Source organism: Pseudochaenichthys georgianus, chromosome 7 (assembly GCF_902827115.2).
Source record: "Pseudochaenichthys georgianus chromosome 7, fPseGeo1.2, whole genome shotgun sequence".
NCBI classification, from domain to species: domain Eukaryota; kingdom Metazoa; phylum Chordata; class Actinopteri; order Perciformes; family Channichthyidae; genus Pseudochaenichthys; species Pseudochaenichthys georgianus.
Window position 1 is genome coordinate 22,357,153 of NC_047509.1, and position 27,275 is coordinate 22,384,427.

The following is a 27,275-nucleotide window of genomic DNA, read 5'->3' on the forward strand; positions in this document are numbered from 1 at the left end:
ACACACACACACACACACACACACACACTTGCGCTGACTGCAATCAAACCCCGTCAAGCTCCAAGCATCTGCGCTGCATCTCTTCTCTCCTCCTTCTCCACCTCCTCTCTTACTCTGTGTCTCTGTATCGCTCTGTCCTCCGCAGCTTTGACTCACTCAGCTACGACCATCCCTGCCACGCTGAGCAGCTGAACCTGGCATCATGTCCTCCAACCTTCCCCCAGGACCCGCCGGGGGGGCCAAAAACAAGCCGCTCTCCCCCTTTAGGAAGCGAGGCAGCCTGCAGTATGCAGCCGGCACAGGTGAGATGGGGGGGGGGGGGGGGAGGTTGGCATGTTGGTCCTGTAGCGCAGTGGTTCTCAAATGGGGGTACGCGGACCACTAGGGGTACATTGGAGTACTGCAGTGGGTACGTGAGATTTATTATATGTTAATGAAAAAAAAAGGAGAAAAAAAGAGATAAATATACCAATTTTAGGAAAAGTAATGAAGTTTGAGCACTGTGGGTTTTATATTAATAGACTAGAGTTACACATATTTCAAAACACGAAGTGTAATAACTGCAGTTGCCTCCCTGCCAGAATGACAAAGATCCTCAGTGAAGCACAAGTCCATGTTTCTCACTAAATTGTAAGTACAACTTATTAAAAAGATCAGTTAAATGCAACTAATGTCGTCTTAGTGTTATTGCATGATATTAAAATCGGTTGGCCATGCATTTAGTGATGGTAAACATTTGAAATATAGCATTTAAGTGTTTCTCAGTTACAAGGTTGTTGTGTTAATAAATCAGACACTGATGGCGCAAGGCGGTACTGTACCTCTTTATATAGGCTTTTTTTCCCTAACAAATAGTTTTTGCACTGATCAGGGGGTACTTGGTTAAAAAAAAAATTCAAAGGGGGTACATTATTGAAAAAGGTTTGAGAATCCCTGCTGTAGCAGAACAAGGACTCTCACATGAATTCAGCATGAGGTGCTGCTGGGCATTGTGTATTCTGGCTTTTTGAACCATTATACTTGTTATTTATTAAAGAAAGAAAACTCACACACGGTGCAACAGTTTTTCTTTGCGAGTAGTTTGTTGAAAAGCAGACCTGTTGATTTGGGAAGTGTAGAGGCAGATGATGCTCTCTGTGGAGGATTTCAGCATTCATTTCCCTTTATGCCCAGCATTTCTTTTTCTACAAATTACACAACATGCGTACATTCTCCAGCATCAGCCAAAGTTTTTTCTGCAGTAGGATCAGCTGATGCTGTATTAAACCATGTTTCACGCTGCTGAAATGTTGCATAATTCATTTTGTAAGTTTTTGTGTTTTAACCTAAAGGATTACCTTAATATGTTGGCAACTCGTTGGATTGTGGCCTACCTTTTATAAAAATGCACCTTAAAATGCTTAATTTATGTTGTTAATTATGTGTTGCGTGGACAAATGTGATGACGGTGCTTTTAATTTAGCCTGATGGCAGTATGTGGCCTGGAGAGAATATGTAGGATGGTACTCCTTGATCCCCGTCTGAATGAGAGGATTAGCCTCAACTCTGATGTATGCACCCGCCGGTCAGCCTTTCATCCAAATTACAAAGACTTTAGAATGACCATATGATGTAAAGCCAGCCTTTCAAATACCCCTCCCTCTCTGTTCATCAGTGTCATCTCTCAATCTGACCTCATTTTCTCCTATAGCGTCAAAAATCGTCATTTAATTCTCGTCGATTTCATGCGTTTAAAAGAAAACATTGGTTTACTTGTGTCCAGAAAATTATTCTTGATATCTTATGTTGCATAGGGGGTTTGTGATATGACTTCCCTCCACTGGCAGATTTATTTTTACATTAGAATTGCATCATAAAGGCATACAAACGTTGGCTCAAAAACATATGTATCTTTAAAAATCACCACGGTCATGTTGCCACTGGGGACTAGTAGGACGGAGAGTGACTGGCTGTGACATAAGGTGCTGTCCTAATGAGTCTTGCCTTTTGTACTCGAGAGCGACAGATTTCTTGTTCTGTTTTTTAGACGCAGAGGACTGTGCACAGATTGCCTCTGGAGCTTGATTTAGAAAGTCTCTGCAGAAGCGATTTAAAATAACGTTCACATGTATATTTGCTAAAGCATCCAGGGGGGCATCTGAGTAGGCAAAGATGACATTTAGGTGACTCATTGACTTTGTTTTCATGAAGGGCACGGATCTAGTTTTGGGCAGTATGTACAGTACTGTGTAAATAGTAAAAACCGGCTGCATTCACAATCCTGTATTTGTATTAGATGCACTATTTGAATAATTGCCATTGTAGTGTCTCCAAGTGCTCAGTGAGTACTTAATGAAATGCTATTATGGATTCTGCTGCAGTCAATCGCAGCAGGATCATAAATTATGTATTGTCTGACACTAGCTGCCTAATGATGATCCATACCAACACTTGGCAAGCTGGAGAAGTGTAATCGTATTAGATTGTTTCATAAGTATCCTTAACTTTTGATTCAATCTAATGGACTGACTAATCAGTGCACCAGAGACGCTGTAGCGAATCTAAATGAGTTGTTAAATGAGTTTGAGTCACTCACATCTTAGCTCTCTCTAAAGGTTATGTACCCCCCTTCACACATTATTGACTGATCCATGACTATCAGACAGCGTTCTGGTGCAGATATCGTTCATTATTGCAGGTTTGTGGAGTAACTCTTCAGAGAACAGCAGTGTGTGAATAACTTGTCTGGCTGTGAAAAGGTAGTTCTGGGATCAGAGCGACACCCACTCACTGGTTACACTGTTCTCTGCCCCCTGCTGTTTTACACCTGTTGAACCACTTGAGCGACAAGGAGAACGCAATGTACGCAATTATGAAGCTGCGTGAAGTGTGTGACACAAACATACATTATTATATTGAGCAAAAACAAAAATACTCGAAAGACATAATGATTATATTAAAACACTTTATTATAAAGTCTATAAAATGTAAGAAAAGACACTTACAGCCAGGGCTGTGAAGTGCTGATCACTAGAAGTAGGCTTGGAAACATGTCACACACTCTGACCCAAAATACTTTTTGAAAAAGGCCTGAGGGCCAAAACAACATCTGAAAAAAAAAGAAATGCATTTGGGTGCTCAAGTATGAGAATCCTTAAAGAAAATGAAGACAATATGGTTATAACTACTCACAATAGCATATCAAATCTAAGTACATTTTCTCTCAAATCCAGGCGAACATCTTTATATAGTACTCATTATACAATACAAGTTGTGTTATATTATTATTTGTATTATTCCTGATGCAATTTATTAGCAGCCTTTTATTTTGTAGCTTTATATACTGCTGACTAGAAACACCTTTACCAAACCAGGAGGTTTTATAAACTGTTCATGTTGTGTAGGCACCATAGACTGTAGGCACACTATAATAATTATGACTGTACAACAATTGTAATGGGGTAAAAACTACAATATTTAATATAAGTATAGAAATGCTTTCCAAATCTGCAAGAAAGCAATACTACAATAACACATGAAGTAATAGGATAAACAACAATCAGACCGCTATAGTGACCCTCCTTACAGTACAGGAGGTTGGAGATTAACCTTTGAACACATTCAGGGATCGACAGTAACGGTTGCCAGGTTGCCATTGGCAACCATTCCAAAAAAATGTCAACCACTTCTTGGCCTTTGGTTGCCATCAGTGGCAACCAGTTTTTAACATAAATAAATAAGGACAGCTACATGTGCACCCCAAAATAGATACAAGTTAATTATTTGTTGTATTAAGAGTGATATTTAATTATTGTTGTGACCAGTCGCAACCTGATACTTAAATTGCACGTGCATTGGTGGCCCTGAAGTGCAAGACAGGGCATTTCAGAAAACACAGCACAGCATTTCACAAAACACTACAGCATTTCAGAAAACACCACAGCATTTCACATTGGACGGAAAGGGTATTCCTTTAGGGAGAACAGTGAACACTTCTTGTTTGTGATTGGACAGAGCCAGCCAGAGAAGCACTGCTGTGATTGGTTGTTTTTGCTGCCAGTCAAGACGCTTCGTGATTGGTCAACACCTGACAGCGAAATATGTCCCAACCATGGTCCCACAACGTATGGTCCCAACCAGCGCCATATAGATAGAAGAGTTACGACACCGGAAGTCCAAAAACGGTTATCGTCACGTGGTTCATGTAGACGAGGATCGTTCCCCGGAAGTTCATGGCGGGCAATGTGAATGCATTGATAACAGGAGATAGAACTACGATTTTTGTTAATTATTAGTGAATAAAGGTTTTGATTTGCAATATTTATACAACAAATCGATGTGTATGTATTTACATCAATATGTTTTAAAAAATAAAATCGAATTTGCTAATATTAAGTGATAATATTAGGATTAGTGTGAACAACTAGTTTACATGTTACTAACAGTGCCTTGTTAAAGAGCCTGTTGCTGTTTATTTATAGCTTTGAATTCTTTCAAACCAATATTATCTTCTTAAACTTGTATGGTAGTCAGGAGCATCACTTTATAATGTTTATTGATACATTTAGAGGGAGGGGATCTAAAGTAATGCTTTAAAATTCAGATTGGATTCATTTCTACCATTTTCTTAAATTCATGGTAGTTTCAGTAATCCCCTGGTAATAAGGGACACAAGTTATCTAAATGACTAATGTCATCTTTATGGCTTTCAGAAAGGACAGGAGACCGACAGGTGACTATCAAAGGACTAGCAGCAGCAGCATATGATGATGATGATGATGTTAAATGTGTTGTTTTAGGAACATCCATTGCAAATACATGGAATTCAATAAACATTGAATAGCATATCATGCAGTTTGTCGGTGCCTTTTCCTCCGTGTTGTCCTGGTTTGCTGTGCTGCCTCCTAGTCGCCACCATGGTTTGCTGTGCTGCCTCCTAGTCACCACCATGGTTTGCTGTGCTGCCTGGGGATGCTCAAATCGCTCAGAGAAAGGAGTACGAATGTACGGCTTCCCCACTGACACAGAGCGGAGGAAAAAATGGCTGGCTCAAGTCAGCAGGAGCAATTTCATGACCAACAGCAACACAATATGTGATGTAATTATATACAAACACTGCATTTGCACTTTTTCATAAAACGAAAACCACACCATTGGGAAAGCTTAATGTTTTGTTTAATACAAAAAAACAGGGAAAGGCTTGAAAAACACTGAGAGTTGAGACTCAGGGTGCAGGGTGAGGGTCTCAGTGCAGGTATTCAGGCTCCATTGAACCCCCCTCTGGTTCTTGTGCTGAAAGAGGGAGTCGATAGGAGAAAGGGTTATACACACACATCACACCTATTGGATGGGAAATGCCTTGGGGAGATAAGGTGTTTACTTATATAAAACAGTAGTATTAAACGTACCTTGTGTTTTCACTCTCACTTAAGTCCCTCTCCCTTTGCCATTAATCCAAAATCAGCTGAGCTGCAACATTATACAGACAGGTAATAATCAACAGAATCACAAGGACACAATATGGCTCTGCTAAAAACACTCACTCTTACACGCACCAAAGTTATATTTATCTAATATTTAACTCCCTCCACCCCCGCATACAATCCCGTTTAGAAGCCCCTCTTCTCTAATTCAACATGTTGGACGAAATGACATAGAGAGAACGGAATTTACAATTAAAAGGCTGTTCAACGTGTGTTGCTAACTTGCTTCGGTATGCTAGCTTAATCTGTTATCTGTAAACGTTCCCTAAATCTACTAATTTAGGGATAATCCACTGACATCCTTTAATACACATGTTCATTTGAATCAGATGTACTGATAATATCCGCAATATAAATCTTTAAACTTCTTCTTACCTTAAAAAGTCCGTCACAAACGGTCTATTATGCTGCAACTCCACAGCTCTGCCAGCCTTGGCGCTAACTTCCGGGGAACGATTGAGAGGCTCCACGATCCGCCATTGCTGTAAAAAAGTGGTCCATTGGAGTGAACGGAGATGTCGTAACTCTTCTATTAAATAGCTCTGGTCCCAACACATCAGCCGTTAGCACACACTCAGATCTCACAGCTCCTCATATCTGTTCAGAAACTGGACAAAAGTTAAACATGTACAAACCACAGACTGTCTATGTCATGGCGAATACAGTCGCTGCTTTATTTATGTCTGTATGATGTTGTTGTGTGGACGGAGCAGCTACAGGTTAGTTTAGCCTGATGAATCCGATTCAGAAAACACGCATTTTAAAAGCTTTTCGCCTGCCGTCTTGTTTGCAGACTTGTCAAAGCGTTAATTCATGGTTTTTACTAACTGCTATCAATATGTAGTTACTTCGGCATCACTTTGAAACGTGTATTACAATTAAATCACGGTCAAATATGTTCATTTTGTTGTAGGATTTACATGGAGATACGCCCCGTCCCCTCTCCAGCGCCTCTTGTTTGAATGACAGCATTGACAGGAGCAAACACAGCTGACAGCCGCAGTGAAACTCGAGCGATTAGAGCGATGCGAATATTGGGTGGTCTACCATAGTATTTACATGGAGATAAGCCCCTTAAAAACCATGAGTTAATAAAGCATTAATTCTGTATTTACTCCTGTCATTCAAACAAGACGCTCACGCTGGAGAGGGGGCGGGCCGTATCTCCATGTAAATCCTATCGGAATCGGATCCATCAGGCTAAACTAACCTGTAGCTGCTCCGTCCACGCTCACAACAACGTCATACAGACATCAATAAAGCAGTGACTGTATTCACCATGACATAGACAGTCTGTGGTTTGTACATGTTTAACTTTTGTCCAGTTTCTGAACAGATATGAGGAGCTGTGAGCTCTGAGTGTGTGCTAACAGCTGAGCTAACGGCTGATGTGTTGGGCTAATCACAAGCGTCATTTCTTGACTGGCAGCAAAAACAACCAATCACAGCAGTGCTTCTCTGGCTGGCTCTGTCCAATCACAAACAAGAAGTGTTCTCCCTAAAGGAATACCCTTTCCGTCCAATGTGAAATGCTGTGGTGTTTTGTGAAATGCTGTGGTGTTTTCTGTAATGCTGTAGTGTTTTGTGAAATGCTGTGGCGTTTTCTGAAATGCTGTGGTGTTTTCTGAAATGCTGTAGTGTTTTGTGAAATGCTGTGGTGTTTTCTGAAATGCTGTGGTGTCTTGCACTTCAGGGCCACCGTAGATTACGGAGCAAGAAAGCAATGCACGTTTACTCGCGTGCGCGGTGCGCCGTGTGTTTGTTTTGCAACAAATGGTGAAGCACATTAAGTTGTTTAACTGTGGGGTAAAATGTTCGGCCAACCCGTCAACATCTCAAACGAATGTTCAAAGTGATTCAACAGATGAAGCGCAAGGTGAACCCGAACGAAAAGCAAAGAGGAATGCTGTCCATTCGCTTCCGGTAAAAGTTCCTTCAAAATAAGAGTCCCGATCTTATTACTACCAAAATAAAAGTGCAAAACGAAACTTTACCATAGGAAAATATTGGCATACAAATATAATCACTTCTATAAAAAGGTAACACATTTTAAATATAGTTAGACATATTAAAGGTAATTTACAGCATTAATAATGAATATCTAATTATCTATTTAACATTAGAAATGTATTAGTCTGGCCAATCCAAGACTTCAATGCTGAAGGGCCAATGGATCTATGGTGGGAGTCAGCACAAAGGTCAAGAAAACCCACAACGGGGAGACAACGGATGACCAAGAAACTAGTGACTTGCTCAATTCCTTTGTGAGGGATCTGTGAAGAACATGACAAGACAGACAACTTTTATTTTGTATACCAGCAATTGAGGGTGGACAAGTTTACTACTGCTTAAGTTTCAAATAATTGTGTTAATTACTTATTGTAAAGCATTTGAACATTCTTTTGTGTCACATGTTCATTATTAAGTTGATGTATCACTGTATAGTATATTAATTATTTAAAATATAAGGTGACTAAAAATGGCAACCGTATTTACAGTTTTGGCAACCAAAAGCTGATGCCTGGTTGCCAGCCTGGCAATCAGTTTTAAAAGTTAGCGTTGAGCCCTACTTCGCCCACATTACCCTCACGCCTCCTCTGCATGTGTCACTCCTGGTCATTGTTATGTGGCAACACAAGTCGGGGGCTGTGTCATGAACAAATACAGTAATTACAGGGGAGAGACCCTGTAGGTTAAACCGCCCCATCACTCCCCACGTTAGCGCAATCTCTACAAATAATGATTGACCTAGACCCGGGACTCCCACCCAAACACTCCTTCCTCTGATAACCTCCAGTGAGTGTGAAACATCTGGCCTCTGAGAGGTCTCGTGGACTCCTGACCTGTGGGTGGGACTATATAATGTTGCTGCTCATACGTAATGCAGCCTGCTGCAGTTGATACACTGTACCTGAAGCCAGCTGCTGTTAGTAACACATCGACCTGCGGAGAGACAGAATCTTGTTTTAAGGTACAGAGCATACTACTAATATCGTAATCTGAAATCAAACAGGGGGCAAGTATTGCAGTGTTTTGTCTTTTGGCTACTTTTATTTGGAAGCAAATTAAACAAATGTACTTACTGTTGGTACCATTCCTATAAGTACAGTTTTAAGGTACTTGTACTTCAAGTATTTCTATTTGATTCTACTCTTTTTTTTTTGTACTCTTACAGATTCAGTTAAGAAATTGACATTATTAGATTAGCTGGTTCAAGCTTCTAAAATCAAAAGATGTGCTTCTCTTTTCAGTCATATCAATTAAAAATGTTTCGCTTTTTCACAGAAAAACACAGGGAAATTTAAGAAAACAGTTATGTGGAATATTCTTTTTTTAAGAAAGTTATTTTTTTTCACAATAGACGACTATTAATCAGTGAAGAGAATCAATCAAATAATCACCTATGTTAACATACACAACATGTCGGTATACAATATAAAGCATTTGCTCTGAACTATGTGCTAAATTGAAATGCTGTTTACATTTCAATGTTTCAAAATGATTATAATAATGCAACAATATCATATATCTATTATAATTACGTTAACCTCTGAAATGAACATTACAATGCTTTTACCTAAATAAAAATGGCTTTACTTTTTCTTTTAATCTATTAATGAAGTTAAGGCCAGGTGGATTCCTGCTATGTCAGATTTCATTATTTGACTCTGCACCATCAGAGGCTTTGACACCATGGGGCTCACACTGATGTGTGTGTGATGCAGCCTTCTGCCATCAGGGGGAGTCTGGTCTGAATAAATGCAATCGTGTTTGTTTTGCTCTTCATGGGGCCACATCAATTTGATTAATCCTCTTGAAAGCTATTTTGGTTTTGAGTACCTTGAAAAAAGACACTTGAGTGGCAGAGCGGTAATTTTCTTCTTGTTAGATTTAGTTTGACTCGCTGTGGCAATCACGGTTTTTCTGCAGTTTGTCAGTACTGATTTTCAAACTGGATTGCTCCAGTTTATAAGCAGCTCTCTTCACTGCATGAAAGGAAGAGAAACAACTGTCAGGAAGTTTTAGTGTACAATTTGTTCCACCAAACAGTTGTAGCTCTATGTATATTTCATGGAAATGAAATTGTGATCAATGCTCTGGTGCCATACATTTGAACAGGTGCTTTGATAACAGACTGTTAACCACAATTGAGATAAACTACAGTGCCTACAATTTTTTCTAGTGTTTATAAAAAAGATACAAATATATTTTTGACACATTTGTTTGAATGAAAGTGTTTAGTATCGAATCACACATTTGGGGAACGATGTTGCCAGCCTTATCCTTCACAAGGAAAGGTAAGAACAGCTTAATACGATTATGTGTTAGGGTAAAAAATTAAGGAGGCTTCTTATTCAGCTTTAAGTTCCTATGTTAGACAGTTGGACAACTTGAGTTGAACTCTAGACATTATTGAGCAAGAGCAGATAAGATAAGAAAACAATTTAAAACAAACCGATCATGATGAGCTTAAAATCCAGAGAACAAATTCATTGAATTCCTGGATCACAACTTCAGTCAATGTAGTTGTGTTCATTAGACTTGTAATGCTTTATTAAAAGCGTAATCAGGCACCCAGTGATTGCCAACATTTTCTAAATTAAAGGTCAGAAATATTAAGATGTCTCATCGTTTCTGTCTGCCATGACTGGAAGATTTTCCTTTTTTATGACATCATCTTGAAATTCAAGCATGCAACTATTTATTTTAATCCAAAAAACAAATGTACATTCGGTGCAGAGGTGTCATGTGATATGACTGCAAAGAAACTCTCACACTGCAGACACAATGACGGATTTCACAAAAAATGTATCACTGTGTCATGAAATTGCATCAGTTTACTGAATTATGAATGTGTTATTTCTTCAGTCTTAGCTTACAAACAGCTCTGTGTTTATAGCATGCAAGCATGTTCTAGAAATGTCTGCTGCAGCCATAATGTGGACACGTGCTGGCCCTTTAATTTGGCTCATGTGAGAGGACATGGAGGCAAGGTCTCATTATTAGACAGTCATCTCCATTAGTCAATGCTGTTCAGCTGGCAAAAAAAGACCCTGACCTCTCAAACCTTACCGCTGAGCAAGCACCATTTTATTCACACACACACTCAGACGCCACAAACATCCCAAACACATGGTCCCACAGCAAAACACAGCACAGAGGATAAAGCAGAGGGCAGGGGGGTGCTGTGAGAGAAACTCACAGCAGGAGACAGTGCGCCCGCTGCTGATGTACGTCCCCTCCCCCCGCCTCCTCTCCCTCCTGTGGTACGTTCCAGATAGATGTCAGAGGCATTTAAATGAGGAGGATCAGCTCCAGAGGCAGCTAGTGCAGCGACAGCTGGCCTGAACCAGAGGCAGACAGAGTGGGGTCACACACGGGGATGTGAGGGGGAGTTTGTGGATCTGCGGGACCAGCTCTTTGTATGTATGACAGGGACGGATTAAGGCAATAGATGAGGATGGCTCGGACTCTGTGAGTGTGTTTATGTGAGAGCGTTTGTCTTGTCTTTGCCAGTGTTGCTTGTGTTTGTAGTTTGTCTTTCTTGGTTACGTCCATCCCTTCCTCCCATCATGTTTAACCCATCTTAGAAGGACGACAGACGCTATGGTCCATTTGTTGTTTGGCATGCTCCATCTCACTGCCAGGACAGCCTCTCCCTCCTCTCTGTCTCTCTCTTTCTGTCTCTCCCTCTGTCTCTCTCTGTCTCTCCCTCTCTCTGTCTCTCTCTCTGTCTCTCTCTGTCTCTCTCTGTCTCTCTCCTCTCTCTCTCTCTCTCTCTCTATCTATCTCTCTCTCCTTCTCTCTCTCTGTCTCTCCCTCTCTCTCTGTCTGTCTCTCTCTCTCTGTCTCTCGTCTCTGCCCTGCTAGCTGCTGGGTAATGCAGGCTCTGAGGAGGCAGGTACGCTCCACTACCCTCATCCTAAGCAAAAGCACAAATAATGTGTTCCTCTCCTCCTCTCTAACCCTCCCCCCTTTTCCCTTTCCGTCTTTCACTCTCACTGCCACGGTCCTCTGCCTGTCCCTTGACGGGATTGTGTAATAGCCCTGAGCTCTGCTGTCTTTAGTGTGCTGGGGACAATGTGTGTCGATTGATTGTCCCACAAACTAGCTTTCTCTCTCTCTTTCTCTTTCTCTTGGAAAAGGGATAAAGGTGTAACTGTGCACAAAGAAGCAGAGCAGATCGATAAATCGTGCTGACTACACCTGCAACTGCTGTGGGATCTGATATAGAGGGTTGTTTTTAAGGCTAGGGGGCATCCTGCTTTTTATTCTCAGCATTCCTTTTCTTTATGGTTCAAGCAAGAAGGCTGACGGCAGTAAAGAAAACACAGTTAAGAAGTTACTTGAATAGCAACATCGGCCTGCAGACATGCAGTTTCTGCAGCTGCAGAGACTAAAGCAAAGATTTTGATTACACATCTTGAGAGTCGTCAGCTGTTTGATGCAGAGCCGTTGGAAGAAGCAAAGAGTAAACATCCTTTAGGAGCGTTGTTAGATCCTGCTGTGTTCTCCCTGACAGCTGCATGCGTTTGTCTTTTGGACACAACACTCCCTCTTCTGCTGGATTGTGTGTCTGCTATAATTTATTGTGAAATCCTATAGTGATACGTGAGATTGTCTTTCTGTTTATGTCGCTCTGTTAGTTGTTGGTTTGATATTCTGGCTTTAGCTTTCATCGTGTAAAAAACTAACTACTCAAAAGTTTGCTACATATGCCTTGTAATCCTGTTTCTATAGTGTTTTTAAATGTATTCCAAATGTAACCCGTTTTAGACTTTTTTTTTAATAAAAAGCATTATTGGTGACATGCTTGTGTTTAGGCAACATATTATATTTGACAACTTTGTCTTATTTTGTTGCAGTAAAAAAGGGGTTTTGCAGATAATCATTTATATTCTTTAAGTAAGGTACTTAATTAATTATTAATTAATATAATTGTGTTATATCTACTGCAACTTAGAGGATGTATCTGCACATTTCAGACAACATCCAATCTTAGTAAAAAATAAACCTCCAGTGCTGCTTTGTTTACATTGGTATTTCTGCTTTGTCAACAGCACTGACACATGTGAGCTATGTGAGAAAGTATTTTTCCTTGCTGTCAGACATTTGCCACAGAGGCTGTGAGTCACTGGCTCCTTCAGTGGGGGGGTATCTGCGTAGTCAATGGAAACAGTTGGACAGTGGTTGATGATGCATGGCAGAAAGCCCATAGAGGAGAGGGGGTAAATTAAGGGAATCTCTTGATATTTACATCTAATAATCCAGAGCATTATGCTGAATGTTATTCCATTCAGGCAGGTGTTGGTCTCAAAAGTAACAAGGTGTTCTAACAAAGACCAGTGGGGGGAAAAGCAGTCCTGTAGATGAAGTTTCACACAAAGTATTTCGACCCCGGACCTCTGGCTCCCATCTGGCCCATTAGCTTCGGATAACTTTCCACTTGTGATTTCATCCCCTGAGGCCCGTTACACCGCACCATCCGGTCTGAGCTGGACTGCAGTCAGAGCTGTCCACACTGTACAGCTGCTGGAATATGTATGCAGTTGAAGACCCGCATCATGCTGATACCATTTGACCTCATTTTGATGTTGTGGAAGATGATGTGTTGAAGTGTCTGCGATTCAACATGTTGTCGTATTAGCTCCAATTGGTTTTACTCTCTTTCTCTAAGCCCTTGTGTTGCTTTCCTCACGCTGCTATTAGATCAATAAAAGCTTCAGCCAACTGGATTATGATGCGCAGGTTCAAGAGAAACGTGACATTCATTACTGAGTGTTTGCTCTTCGCAGTAGGGGGATGAGTTGTTATGTAACTGTAGATGCTACTGATCCAAATATAGCAGCCATTAGGGGATTAGCTCCAGGCCCGCCTTGCTTGGCTCGGCTTGGCTTTGCTGTATCCCAGTATGGATGTCTTTGCCGCTGGTCGCCTGCTGTTATCACCACTAACTGATGTGGCCCAACCCGACAGCAGGGATAACATCTGAGCCAGCATGCATCTCACTGACGGCTCCCTCCTATCACTGAGGCTCGGCCTTGTGACTGAGACTGGAGGGCAGTCAGGCATCACAGCATGCGTTCTCATTAAATGTATTTAAGCTAGCTTTGGATAGACATAAGTTACTTAGTATTTCTTATTTCGATCAATTATTCATTATCAATCAATTATTGTTTCATCCCTACATTTTTGCAAAACGGTATTCTCTCAATGACCTCTTTCAATGTCTTGTTTTGTCTCACCAGAAGTTAGGATGTACTTTAACACAGAAAACATCCATATATTGTAGTAGTTGGAACAAGGGAATGTTGTGTGTGTGTTTACTCGAAAAATTACTTGTTTACAGCAGTTATATAAGTTCATAAATAGACTATGGAATTAATATTTGCAAGTCTAAATTTCACTCATTGTTTGATTTCGAGAAGGTTCTGTGACCCTTGTTTATGTGTGCATGACAATTTTTCATTTATTCAAAAATAAAAACTTGTAGTAGCTCGAGAAGCACATTTAGTAAAGAGTGTTAATTCGTTGTTTTTTTTTAACATGTTTGTGCACATCTTCTGCAACCCTGTATAACATTTTCACAAGGATCTTTTTTAATTATGTCCATCTTTTTAAATCCTTACTTCTTTTATATTAAAAACTCCTATTTACTATTTGCATTATGTTGTACAATGATGTGCTTTTATACAGAGAATAATTAGGTATTTTCTTGTCTTATTTAGCGTCTTACTCTTTTTATCATTTAGCTGAAATTATTCCTGTAGACAATAAAATCAAGTGTTATTTGAATATTGTTTGTGTAATTAACTGAGACCCATAGCAGAATGTGCACGCTAGGCTCTTCAGCGTTTTAAAAGTCAAAGAATAAGCCCTCCTGAATACACAACACTGAAGAAGTTCCCCCTCTGTGTTCGTTGTAGTATCTTAGTCTGAGATGCTTGTGTGTGTTTTGACGTTGCTTCCTTGTAGTTCAGGCACACTTTCTCAGCGTGTTGAGTAGGATGTGTTGATTGGACAGTGTTGGATAAACAACGTGTTAAGTTGGGGTCCGGCCAATGATTACACCATCACCTCTTTTCTCTTTCCCTCTGCCTCAAGTGTTTTTTTACTCTTTAATGAGGCTTTTTGTCAAATCCTAATCTGCCCAGTTAATTGGCCACTCTGGTCTCCCTACTGTCCCTGTAGAGTAGACAGACTCAGACATGCTGTGTTAAATAAATCAAGCTCTTACTTTAAACCCTGCTCAAAAGAAACAGGTATCCCACGGTAGACCCTCTTTGACCTTTGTGTGTGTATTAATACCGACAAACAACAGGCTCAGTGACACTCTAGCACACACAGGATAAAATATTTAAGAGCATGATGAATATTTCAGTGGCAGGTGCTTAGTTTCCAGGTAAAGATTAATATTGTTGCAGACAGACTGCTACACAGACACCCAGAGGGAAACAGAGCAGTAGAGGCATTGTATTTCCTCACTGTTTGTTTCTCACAGACTAATGTGAGGAACACTTCTGTTTTCCTCATCGTTGTTGATAGCTTTCTCTAAGTCTTTTTTAAATGACCATCCCCCCTTCACTTTCCCTTCTTTCCTTTCCATGACAACTGGGTTTGTATAAACCTTGTATAAATCTTGCAATGGCAACAATGGAGGGTATTAGCCAGAGTAAGTGCTGACGGGCTCCCCACCTGAATAGTCCATTGTGTCTTGAGGCATAAACAGCGGCTGACCTCAGACCTGCGCTCTTGTGCAAAGGCCGACTGACGGAGGAACAACACGCTTCTGCTCACTGTTTGTTTACTGTTGTTCAGGAATGAAAAATCACAGAGACTCAATAAACTGATTTAGTTTCTTTAGCTGATTCATATTCATATCTAGCCCTCTTACTTGATGGGTAAAATGAGGAGATGTTGCTATCTCAGTTATAATATTAATATTAATAGGATTCGACAGTTGGAAGCAAAACTCATTTAAAGTTAGGATTCTTAGTATAGCTGTGAGCGTCTTTAGAGCTACTAAAATATGGTGTTATTTGACTAATATGTCAATAAAATGCTGTTTAATTTATTTATTAAGCTCCAAAACAAGGATAGGATTATTCCTGGAGAGACATTATTGTCACAAAGATGCACTGTTTTCTCACAATTTCTTTGCTTTCTTTCCCTTTTTCTCCTCTCTATCTCCAGCTGATCTCCGCTGTGCCCGCCACCTCCTCACTTCCCAGCATTCCTTGCCTGGGATCCCTGTGGCCTTGAAACAGTCCATTGACCTGCGTACATCCATGGATGGGAAGTACAAAGAGATTGCTGAGGTTAGTACTCTGTGAATTATTGACCTAAAAAATTAAGATTTCCTTGATATGTGGACTTTCATAATGTTGTTTTCTGTTTATGTGAAGGAGCTGTTCTCCCGCACCATGGCCGAGAGTGAGATGCGCAGCGCGCCTTATGAGTTTCCAGAGGACAGCCCCATCGAGCAGCTGGAGGAGAGACGCCATCGCCTTGAGCGTCAGATCAGCCAGGATGTCAAGTAAGTGTAGAGGAAAGACGGTTAGTAAACAGTCACATGACTCAGACTCAGGATCCTAAAGTCTCTCTGTGCTCAGGTTTGAACCCGAAATCCTCCTGCGAGCCAAACAGGAGTTCATGAAGACTGACAGTGCCACAGACCTAGAGTGAGTGTTTCACCAATATTGGTCTTATTATCTTTAAAATAATGATGAAGTGTACAGAATATGAATACTTTGAGTCATTTGTGCATATATTATAAGATACATGATGGAGCAGAGCCAATTCCCTGATCTGCAGGAGAGAGATCTCGTTCCAGAGAGAGAGTACCAGCGAGTCTCTATTTCTGGAGAGGAGAAATGTGGGGTGAGTCCCAGTAATTCACGGAGAATGTATTTTAGTAGAAACACTTTACACATAAATACACATTTCACACATTTAAATAACACCTCCTTTGAGAAAAAGACAAAATGTGTTTTCCTTGCTTAGCTTTTTATCTTTCCTTGCACCCAGGTTCCCTTCACAGATCTGTTGGATGCAGCCAAATGTGTGGTGAAGGCTCTGTTCATCAGACATAAGTACATGGGTCTGTCGCTGCAGAGTTTCTGCAGGACGACTGCACGCTACCTGCAGGAGCTGAGTGAGAGACCTCTGGAGTTAGACTATGAGGAGGACATCTCAGAGGCCGGAGGATATGCAGGTATGTACAGTGTGCATGAGTGCTGATATCCTCATATACTGCACAATATATTGATGAAGTAGTGAGAAACAGTGAATAGGAGGCACTTATTTGTGCTTAAACAATAACACGAGATAATTTTACACTAGTATTATACAATTACACTGTACTATGACTTTTGCCAGACTATACTATTTTCTATGTTTACGTTCTATATTCTATATTAAATTATATATTAAACCTACTATATTAAACCTCTTTATTTTATGACATACTTTAATATGACTATGTCCTGACTATTTGCGATGGTTGTTGCTATATACCGGTGTTGGCAAAAACGTTGATGTATAAAAGATCTAATATGGGTTAGGGTTAGATATTATATTAAAATTACACATACGATAATATTATGTCAATAATCCTAAACTATGTATACCTTTATTATTTTTACTCTAAAATATTTACTGATCTCGTATTAATATGGGAATATAAGCCATGTCCGGTGCCGTTCTCTCACATTAAGACATCACCGGGTACACCCACAGATTTCACAATCCATCTGTCACACACCCCATACCAGCCTGTCACAACATTCAAGCTGTTAAAATCAGACCTTAGTTGCATGTGCATTCCCACCTCGTTCAGAGCCGTGACGTTCTGTCTCCCTTCAGATGGCTCAATGCACCCAACCATTTCTAAAACGCACCCCTATGAGAACCAGGACCCTGCCAGCATGCCCCCTGATATGGGCTACGGCTGCAAGATGGTGGACGGTGTCATGCATGTGTACACGACGAAGAGCAATATGGAAAAGTGAGATACTGATGATGAATCACTCGCATGCTTTATCTTTTAGTCCTGGATGTGGTTGGATCTGTTTTTAGACTCAGTTCACACATTGTGATGGCAGCAGAGGGTTCCTACTTCAGTTGTGATGTTCCAACAGGAGCACAGAGCTGGACCTGCCGTACCCCGACCTGCGGGAGTACATCGGTGACATGAACGTCATGATGGCCCTCATCATCAACGGACCAGTGTACGTTGTCCTGATTTTGACTACAGAACAGAGTGTATATCACACATTTTTAAAGTATAATGGACCATTCAAATTGTTTATCTCTGGACTTCCTAATTATTCCCTTTTTGAACCACATTTCCTTTGCCACAGAAAGTCCTTCTGCTACCGTCGTCTGCAGTATCTTAGCTCCAAGTTCCAGATGCACATCCTGCTGAATGAGATGAAAGAGCTGGCAGAACAGAAAAAAGTCCCACATCGAGACTTTTACAATATCCGTAAGGTGAACTTGAAAGCTGTTTCCTACTGAGCCCTATCAGAATATTTATTAAAAACCAGAAGCGGACTTCAAGATATAATGTTCTATCTTGTTTTACAGGTAGACACACATATTCACGCTTCGTCCTGCATGAACCAGAAGCACCTTCTGCGTTTCATCAAAAGGGCGATGAAGAAGTTCCCGAAGGAGATTGTGCATGTGGAAAAAGGAAAGGGTCAGACGCTCATGGAGGTGTTTGAGAGCATGAACCTGACGGCCTTTGACCTGAGCGTAGACACGCTGGACATGCATGCCGTGAGTAACGCCCAGGATGGATAGATAAAAGGTTGCCAGGTTGGTGTTGAAATTACAAATAGTGATTCAAATGACATTCACTTTTGCAGGATCGTAACACTTTTCACCGCTTTGACAAGTTCAATGCCAAATACAACCCCATCGGCGAGTCCATCCTGAGAGAGATCTTCATCAAAACAGACAACCACATTGAGGGGAAATACTTTGCCCACATTATTAAGGTGCTCAACAAATACACAACCCATCACCTGTCACTGATACCTGCAGAATGAGTGCATGAGACACTGGCGCCCTCTGCTGACCGTCTTTTTTGTTACTGCTCCTCAGGAGGTGATGGCTGACCTGGAGGAGAGCAAGTACCAGAACACAGAGCTCCGGCTCTCCATCTACGGCCGCTCCAGAGACGAGTGGGATAAGCTGGCCCAGTGGGCTGTCAAACACCTGGTGTACTCCAGCAACGTGCGCTGGCTGGTGCAGGTGCCACGACTCTTGTGAGTAACTGCACTGGTGGGTAGTGTGATAAAGTAGAGGAACTAAGGCCCCTAAAAGTCGAGATACTCCTACCCGAGGTTGAACAAAGCACAACCATGTTTTTTCATTACTATAATACGTCTACTTTAGGAAACGGATGCTTGTATACAAATATTTTGCTGCAAAATTATACTTTTTTGTTGATGTTTGGAACCTTCCCATATCTGAAAATATTGAAAATGTAAGCTCCTCTGAAGGGGGCCGTGTTGGCCTTATCCCATGTATCTCTAGAAATAATGATCAGAATGTCACATTTGGACTAGATGTTCAGAGAAAGGTATAGCACACAATAGAGCTTATACAGATTATATCAATACCTTTTATAATATTAACACTCAAACACACATGAATCTAATACTACACTTGAGTATTGCACTATCACTGACATTAATAGTGTTCTTTAACTAAGTAAACATTTTTTTTCAATAAGTTTTATTGAAATGTTTCTCAACTTTGACTTCATTTTGACATTTTAATGACATTTTTGACATATGACTTTTTAATTATATTTTAACCACATTATTTTTGACCTTTTGTAAGACATTTTTTCAAGATGTTTTTCTGTAACATGTTTACGATGTACTATACTTTACTATAATACTACTACTTGTAACTTTTTTTAAATTACATTTTACCACATACTTCAGCATGACATTTTGCGGACATAGTCTATGACTTTTTAATAATAAGTCAGTAAGGTATCTATGAAATGACTTTTTTACAGCTTACAATACTATGCTTCTTTTCACCACTTTCCTATGACATACCATACTGACTTGTTTCTGGACACATACCATACCTGACTTATTTATTTTGTATTTTCTCTTAAAGTGACGTCTACCAAACAAAGAAACAGCTGTGCAACTTCCAAGAGATGCTGGAGAATATATTTACACCTCTGTTCGAGGTTACAGTCGACCCTGGTAGCCATCCAGAGCTGCACCTCTTCCTACAGCACGTATGAAGTCTTTGCTGTGTGATCATTAAATACATTTTATTCACATGTAGCCAGACCTCAGAGGGTTTCATGGATCTCTTGTTGGTCCCTCATACAGGTTGTTGGTTTTGACAGTGTGGACGATGAGTCAAAACCAGAGCAACATATCTTCAACCTGGACAGTCCGCTGCCAGTCAACTGGCAACAGGAGGAAAACCCACCCTACTCCTACTACCTCTACTATATGTATGCAAACATGACGGTGCTGAATCACCTGCGCAGGTATATAGATACAGCTAAGTCCCACTGGCTGCCATGCAGTCATAATGATATGTTTTAGGTGTAGAAACTTACAACGACTTCAACTTTGAACTCGTCAGTTTTTATGTTTTAGCATTCCAAATTTTTCAAGCACATTTTTGCAGCGAAGTCATAGTATAGCATTTTGAAATTTGAAAAGGTTTATACTGTAGTGTGTATACAATGTCATGCTATACTGTAACATGTCACACAATTGTAAACATAGTCATTGTATAGTATGTTGAAAAATATAAAATAAAGCAATAGTACATTATGTCAAAAAGTCACAAAAGAAGGCACAATATACCCTGAAAAAAAAGGATAACAAATCATATTATATTATGTAATTAAAATTCGTAAGTACAGTTTGTCAAAAAATGAAAACATGGTCATGTCAGAAAGTCAAAAACACCAGAATATAATATGCATCATAAAAAGTCAAAATGTTGATAAAGAAGGCCTAGAATGGTGTGGGAAAACATCAGAAAAAACGTCATGGTATAGTTTATTGGAGAAAAGTCATAGTATGTCTAAAGAAAAGTCAGATTATAGTTTTTTCAAAGACTGTGTACACTTCAAACAATGCTAAAATATGTTAACCCCTTTAATCTGTGGAATTCCCGCCCCTCCTATCTGTGTCTTTTACTTTCCAGACAGCGAGGGTTTCCCACGCTTGTTCTTCGTCCTCATTGTGGGGAGGCGGGGCCGATCCATCACCTGGTGTCTGGTTTCATGCTGTCAGAGAACATCTCCCATGGGCTGCTGCTCAGGAAGGTGTGTCTATCTTATCTTATCTTAGTCATACCTTGTACTCTCCATAATGGATGCAGTGTTAATATATTACTATAACATTAGTTGATTAATAAAGCTCACAACATTGTGCTTTCTGATCCTCCAGGCTCCTGTGCTGCAGTATCTGTACTACCTGGCCCAGATAGGTATTGCCATGTCCCCTCTCAGCAATAACAGCCTGTTTCTCAGCTACCATCGCAACCCTCTGCCAGAGTACCTGTCCCGAGGCCTCGTTGTCTCTCTGTCCACAGACGACCCTCTGCAGTTCCACTTCACAAAGGTCGGTGTACACAACCACAACATCCTTAATGTTAAAGTTTTACACTTGTGGTGCACCTTTGTACCGAAGTGTAACAGCACATGCCATATACATTTCAAAATAAACTTGACTTGAATTGAATATAACGCACCAAGTTTGTTTTCTGTCTTGGGAACTTTGTTGCATGCCTTACGCCTCTCCAATTATCTTGAATTTGACTTATAATGTTCAGTATTTCCATTATATCAAACCCCATTGTGACTATTGATGGCTGGCATTTATTCTAGAGACGTTAGCTTACATTGTAACTAGCAGAGTGGTCTTCGGAAATTGTGAAACAACACAAAAGGCAAGGCAAGTTAATTTATATAGCACATTTCAACACAAGGCAAAAGTGTTTTACAAAAAAGACACAGTGCAACAGAAATACATTCTAAACTCACATATTATATTTAAAACACGTTTAAAATAAAAATTGAGGGTCCTGCTTGTTCAGAGTGGCTGTTAAGCCCGAGAGACCCCGGTAACGGGGGCCTCCTGCAATATCTTGCAGAAAACAGTGTCTGAGGGCATGTTCATTTAATAAACTATGAATGTTTTATATCCATGTAACGGAAAGAAACTCATCTAACTGATCATTCTAATTTTTTTTCCAAAAAAAAATCCACAATGCTAACGCTGAGCCTCTGAATTAGCAACGAGGGAAAATTGCTAACAGATGACTGCACCGAAATTCACTCACAAAACCTTATTATTTATCTTTGCTGCACATCTCAACCCATCGTTTCACATCGTGAGGGGACACAGAATCGATGGTTATCCTCATTATCACTCAATTATACGAACTCTCGGAGATAATGACAAGAACACACATCAAAACATATGGAGCTAGTTAGCTAAAAACGGCAAAATGGCTCACCTGTGTGGTAGTCTGGTCAAAAGTGGTCTTCAATGGCATTAAAACGATAAAAACGATGCTGAAGTTAATCCATAGGTTAATCCAATGTGTCTGTGTCACTTTGAATGATTTCTGATCATCTATGAGCAATAAATCTGCTTTTCGGTTTTGAGATGTCAGACCTAGAGACAGCTTCACTCTGGAGCAAAACTGTGTGCACGAAGCCCCCACCTTTTCGTTTTACCATGTGTGTGTGTGGGGAAATTCCCCTTCGATTATATTGGCTCTAACGGTCAGAAAGAGATGTCATATGTCAAAATCGAAGAAGGGGGGCAAGAGATAAGGAAAATCCACCCAAATGGCCCCAGAAGAGGGTTTTTCTTGCTAAATCTGTCTAAAAAGGTCAAATATCACTTGTTTTGCATCAATCTTGATACAGGGTACTTATTATATGTTGTACTTTGGATTCCTAAAGCTTTTAGTCTACTAACCCATCATCCAAGGTTAGTTTTCACTATAAGTACAAAATATCTTTTGGTCGGACACTATGATTTACAGTTTTTTACCATGTTCAATCTGAATTTTCTTTAAAATAAAAAACACCTATATTGATTCTGACTTTTCTACATCACAGGTTTATCATTACTTTGAGAAAAAAGATTATTAATGTAACCCTTTTAGAAGGGAAGATATGGTCATTTGTTCTGGGAATGTCATTTTCGAGCCTGAGACCTGAAAACAGGCTCAGGGTTTAACAGGTGTGACCAGGTGTAGCCTACAGTTCAGATAGGGGAGGACTGGCCTGTTTAGTTTAGTTGTGTTCACCAGGGTTAACATGTGACCTTGTAACCTTGCTGATGTGTTTTGGTATTTCCTTTGTGTAGGAGCCCTTGATGGAAGAGTACAGCATTGCTGCTCAGGTGTGGAAGCTGAGCTCCTGCGACATGTGTGAGCTTGCCAGAAACAGCGTGCTGATGAGTGGATTCTCTCAAAAGGTATTACTTACTGTATAGCACATCTAACTATACCACTCCCTGCTCAGTCTATAGTTCTGTAGCCTGATTAATTTTCCTCTCCTGGATCAGGTGAAGAGATCCTGGCTCGGCCCACATCACCGCAAGGAGGGGCAGGAGTGTAATGACATCCGTCGCACCAACGTTCCTGACATCCGCGTGGCGTACCGCTATGAGACCATGTGTGAGGAGCTGAATTTAATCACACAGGCCATCCGCACAGACGAGCTGGAGACCATCGAGGAGGAGGGCAGTCTGTGCATGGGAGCAGTGCAGGGAAGCAAGTGAACATGTAGCACAACAGAGACACATTTCTCACTACATTCCCTGTCTTTACATCAGGACTTCAACATATCTGTGAAAAAGGAAAGCATTGTTCCAAGAAGATTGTGAACGTTGCTCCTGGGCCACTATGAGAGGACCTACAATCTGTGTACCCAACATGTTTACTTCCTTTAGTGTCCTGTGTCATTCAATATTTTACTTGTCACAATTATTTCACAATGTCTCTTAATGTATTTCTAATTTAATTATTATATTTTGTCAGAGTTTCTGAACTTCCTGTAGCCAGCATTGATTAATAATAATTGAATTCAAGATTTACCAGGTTTTGCAACATTTGTTTGACATGTGATGCAAAAAATTAGTAAAGAATATGTATGTTTAGGTCAAGTTAGATTCACAATGCATGAATTTGGCTGGTTGACATGTTAAAGTGTTACTTCTCACAGGACAATAGAAAAATCCTCCATATTCCTTCCTAATGGTAATGATTATAAAAACTTATTTCCCACAGGTGTTCTGTGTCATATTGCAGTTTAGGTTTTGTTTTTACAGTCTCTACAGTTATTCAGTAGAGTTGCATGATGGCAAGCCAATATGTGTTCCTGTGCAGTATTGCTACTCGTTTGTAGCTTCTTATTATACTCTGATTTTGTGACATTGTTTCTGCTTTCAATATATACAGTAACTCTGATTTAATACCATATGTCCTTTACATGTACACGGAATTTTTTTAAAATGCATACATTTATGAGTCATAGTACAGTAATTGATGCATGATATGTTCCTTCAGTTTTCATTCATGCAAGAGACCAACAGTGCAATTCATGATAAAAACATTATTTTGGGGAGAATTGAAAGTTGTCTAACTTGACAAACCCTTTTTTACCTCCTGCCTTCAGTTGTTGTTGTTGTTGTTGTCATGATGTTATTTGTAGGGGTCTCTAGTGTAAGCACTACAGTATGTGTCCCTACCAGAGAAATATATGTGATGTTTGTGGAATATTATTTTTAATGCATTTGTGTCTAAGAAAAATAAATGTTGTTCACACTGGAGTGCTTGACTTTTTTTTTAATGCCATTTTGAATTAACATGGAAGACCAACTTTACAATAGCAACTATTATTTTTAAAAACAACACCAATGACTTAGTTAGGGACTATTATTTTGTTCCCAATGTTTAACATGAACATGTTGGTTTCTAACACCTATGTTGTTAATTCAGCAATTTTGATCTGCGTGACAGTAATGCATTAAGGCAGAGGGGCCCAGTACGTCGACCGCGGTCGACCGGGGCAATGCTGGTAGATCGTGAGTCATTCATAAAACAAAAAATCCAGCTCTGTTAAAATAGACAAAACAGGTTTTGATCCCTCCTCCCTTGGCCTCCCTGCCACTTAATTCAGGAGTTTACTTGATTGACAGAAAAAGCGACCTATCGCTTTCCAGTCTGTTAACCCAGAATGCAAAGCGATACAAAATCAGTCAAGTGCCGGGAAAACTCAAATTAAGAGACAAACAACAAAATGAGTGCGGGACCGAGCAAAAAGCTAAAGACATACCACTTCCACACAGAATGGGAGGAAGAATATTTTTTTTGATGTCACATTCAAAGGTTATTTGCCTTATTTGTAAAGCAAGCGTCGCCCTGCCAAAGACAGATAACGTGGAGAGGCATTATCGGAGTGTTCACAAGGTATATGGCAGCGACTTCCCTCCGAGTAGCGAGTTAAGAAAGAGAAAGGTCATGTATTATTGCTACAAAAACATTATCTTGCAGTCTTAGTGTCGCCAACTCGTTTCTAACATGCAAAAAGACAAACAAATGCGTCTATGGTCGGTGTATTTTCGACCTTTCCAATCCAGACGAGATCTCTCTCTCCCGTCTGTGTGCGAGGGGGCGGGGCAGTTTACATCAAAAGTAGCTCACCAGCCAAAAAACTGTGGGCACCCCTGCATTAGGTAAATAATCTTTAAAAAAAGTAAGTTCCCATTATTTTGAGATCTCAAATTGTAATTGAAAAATATCTTTCTTTGAGTCCTTACCACAAGTGAAGGAGTTCAAGTATCTCGGGGTCTTGTTCTCGAGTGAGGGAACAATGGAGCGTGAGATGGGCCGGAGAATCGGAGCAGCGGGAGCGGTACTGCAGTCGCTTTACCGCACCGTTGTGATGAAAAGGGAGCTGAGCCAGAAGGCAAAGCTCTCTGTCTACCGGGCCATTTTCGTTCCTACCCTCACCTATGGTCATGAAGGATGGGTCATGACCGAAAGAACGAGATCGCGGATACAAGCGGCCGAGATGGGTTTCCTCCGCCGGGTGGCTGGTGTCTCCCTTAGGGATAAGGTGAGAAGTTCGGTCATCAGGGAGGGACTCGGAGTTGAGCCGCTCCTCCTTCGCGTCGAAAGAAGCCAGTTGAGGTGGTTCGGGCACCTAGTTAGGATGCCACCTGGGCGCCTCCCTAGGGAGGTGTTCCAGGCACGTCCAGCTGGGAAGAGACCAAGGGGTAGACCTAGGACCAGGTGGAGGGATTATATCTCTTCACTGGCCTGGGAGCGCCTTGGGATCCCCCAGTCAGAGCTGGTTGATGTCGCCAGGGAAAAGAAAGTTTGGGGCTCTCTGCTGGAACTGCTACCCCCGCGACCCGACCACGGATAAGTGGGAGAAGATGGATGGATGGATGGATCTTTAATATTTAAAAAAATGTTTTAGTAATAGAAGAAAAAACGTATGCCATAAAAATATAATTTAAAAAGTCATGGAATAGTACTTCATAAAACGTCATAGTATAGTATGGCATAAAATTGTCATAAGAAATGTCATTTTAAAAGTCATCGTATTTCATGAAAAACGTGAAAGTATAGTGACTATGAAAAGTCATAAAAAGTCATAATATTGTATGCTATACCAACAAATACAAATGTTAAATAAATTAACAGAAAAGAGTCATAGTATCAGGGTTCCTACAGCATAAGGTAAGTTACATTTAGGAACTTAAAGACAGTTGGACTGCGGACATGTGAATCAGTGAGTAGAGGAGAAGTGAAACAAAGAGTGTATTGTGTGCATATTCAGCTCATAATAATGAGTCCAATGTGGGTCAAAGTGAGCAGGAATTTAACACCAATTTCAGACTGACAACAAACCTCTCTAAAATAAAAGTTGGTCTGGCTGCAAAGAATACATTCCTACTTCACACACATGTATAGTATAGTAACCGCTATTATATGGCTTGTTTTCTTCGGCAGTGCTTAACCAATTAGTCTGACATTTTTTTAGTGGATCTACTGTCAAGTCAATAATTAATTGTTTGAGTCACTTTTCATGTGCAAATGTGCATTGATTTCTGCAATTGAATCATTGTAAACAATGTCTGTGGAAGGAGTCAATGAGAAAATATTCTCACTACACAATCTGAACTTAAATCCTAAAAAAGCTTTCAACTGGTAACTCTTGGATAACTATAGTTCAAACCGGAGAGACGTGATGTAAGGAATACATATTTATTGTTTACACGTCATATGAATGAAATGATTGCCATGATAATACAAAAGGAGAATGGAATGGTGTTTGGTGATTAGGCCCCGGTTTGCAGGATAATCATTCAGGAGGGAAAGAACCGCTCCGATGAAATCCCCGGGGTCTAGACACTGGTGGTGGTGATAAGTAGGTGGGACCGGTCTGAAGAAGGAAGTTTAGCTTTGTCCTGGAGGAGACAGGAGGCGAGAGGGGTGGAGGCGGGTTACCTGAAATGACAACTGACATGGAGGAAGAGCAGGTATTTAAGGGATTTAGCCTGTGCAGCAATTGGCTGCTGAGGGGTGACGCCCTCGTATTTAATGAGGGGGGAATTGAGCAATAGAGTGACGTGTAAGTGACTCATGTTAGGTCTTCCTTATTGAACTTGCGCTAAAGCTTTCATTTTTAAAGATATAAATAAGAAGTGAGCATGCAAGTAGACAGACATCTGAGGAGAACTAAAGAAGATTGAGTTGTGTTGGCTCCAGAGAAAGCTAGTA

At 40.4% G+C, this 27,275-nt stretch overlaps 1 protein-coding gene across 4 annotated transcripts; it reads left to right on the forward strand.

Moving 5' to 3' along the window:
- On the forward strand, nt 1-24,313 carry ampd2b (adenosine monophosphate deaminase 2b). 4 transcript variants are annotated; one of them, XM_034088148.2, is made up of 18 exons: nt 1-302; nt 15,657-15,781; nt 15,869-15,999; nt 16,076-16,144; nt 16,241-16,343; nt 16,491-16,677; nt 17,328-17,469; nt 17,603-17,692; nt 17,825-17,954; nt 18,051-18,245; nt 18,335-18,466; nt 18,573-18,736; nt 19,608-19,734; nt 19,832-19,995; nt 20,667-20,787; nt 20,912-21,085; nt 22,847-22,957; nt 23,048-24,313. In XM_034088148.2, exons 1-18 carry the CDS (start codon nt 203-205, stop codon nt 23,261-23,263), a joined length of 2,481 nt encoding a protein of 826 aa, XP_033944039.1. In that variant the 5' UTR covers nt 1-202; the 3' UTR covers nt 23,264-24,313. The 4 variants fall into 4 exon arrangements, with proteins under 4 accessions (XP_033944039.1, XP_071059722.1, XP_033944040.1 ...); XM_071203621.1 differs by lacking the exon at nt 1-302 and adding an exon at nt 575-630; XM_034088149.1 differs by lacking the exon at nt 1-302 and adding an exon at nt 10,780-10,937.
- The last annotated feature ends 2,962 nt before the right edge of the window (nt 24,314-27,275 follow it).

Bases quoted from the DNA above. Each gene is read 5' to 3' on its own strand.
- ampd2b (XM_034088148.2), top strand. From the start codon at position 203: ATGTCCTCCAACCTTCCCCCAGGACCCGCCGGGGGGGCCAAAAACAAG. The intron at 15,782-15,868 runs GTTAGTACTCTG...GTTTATGTGAAG, and splicing joins AGTACAAAGAGATTGCTGAG to GAGCTGTTCTCCCGCACCAT. The intron at 18,737-19,607 runs GTGAGTAACTGC...TTTCTCTTAAAG, and splicing joins GTGCAGGTGCCACGACTCTT to TGACGTCTACCAAACAAAGA.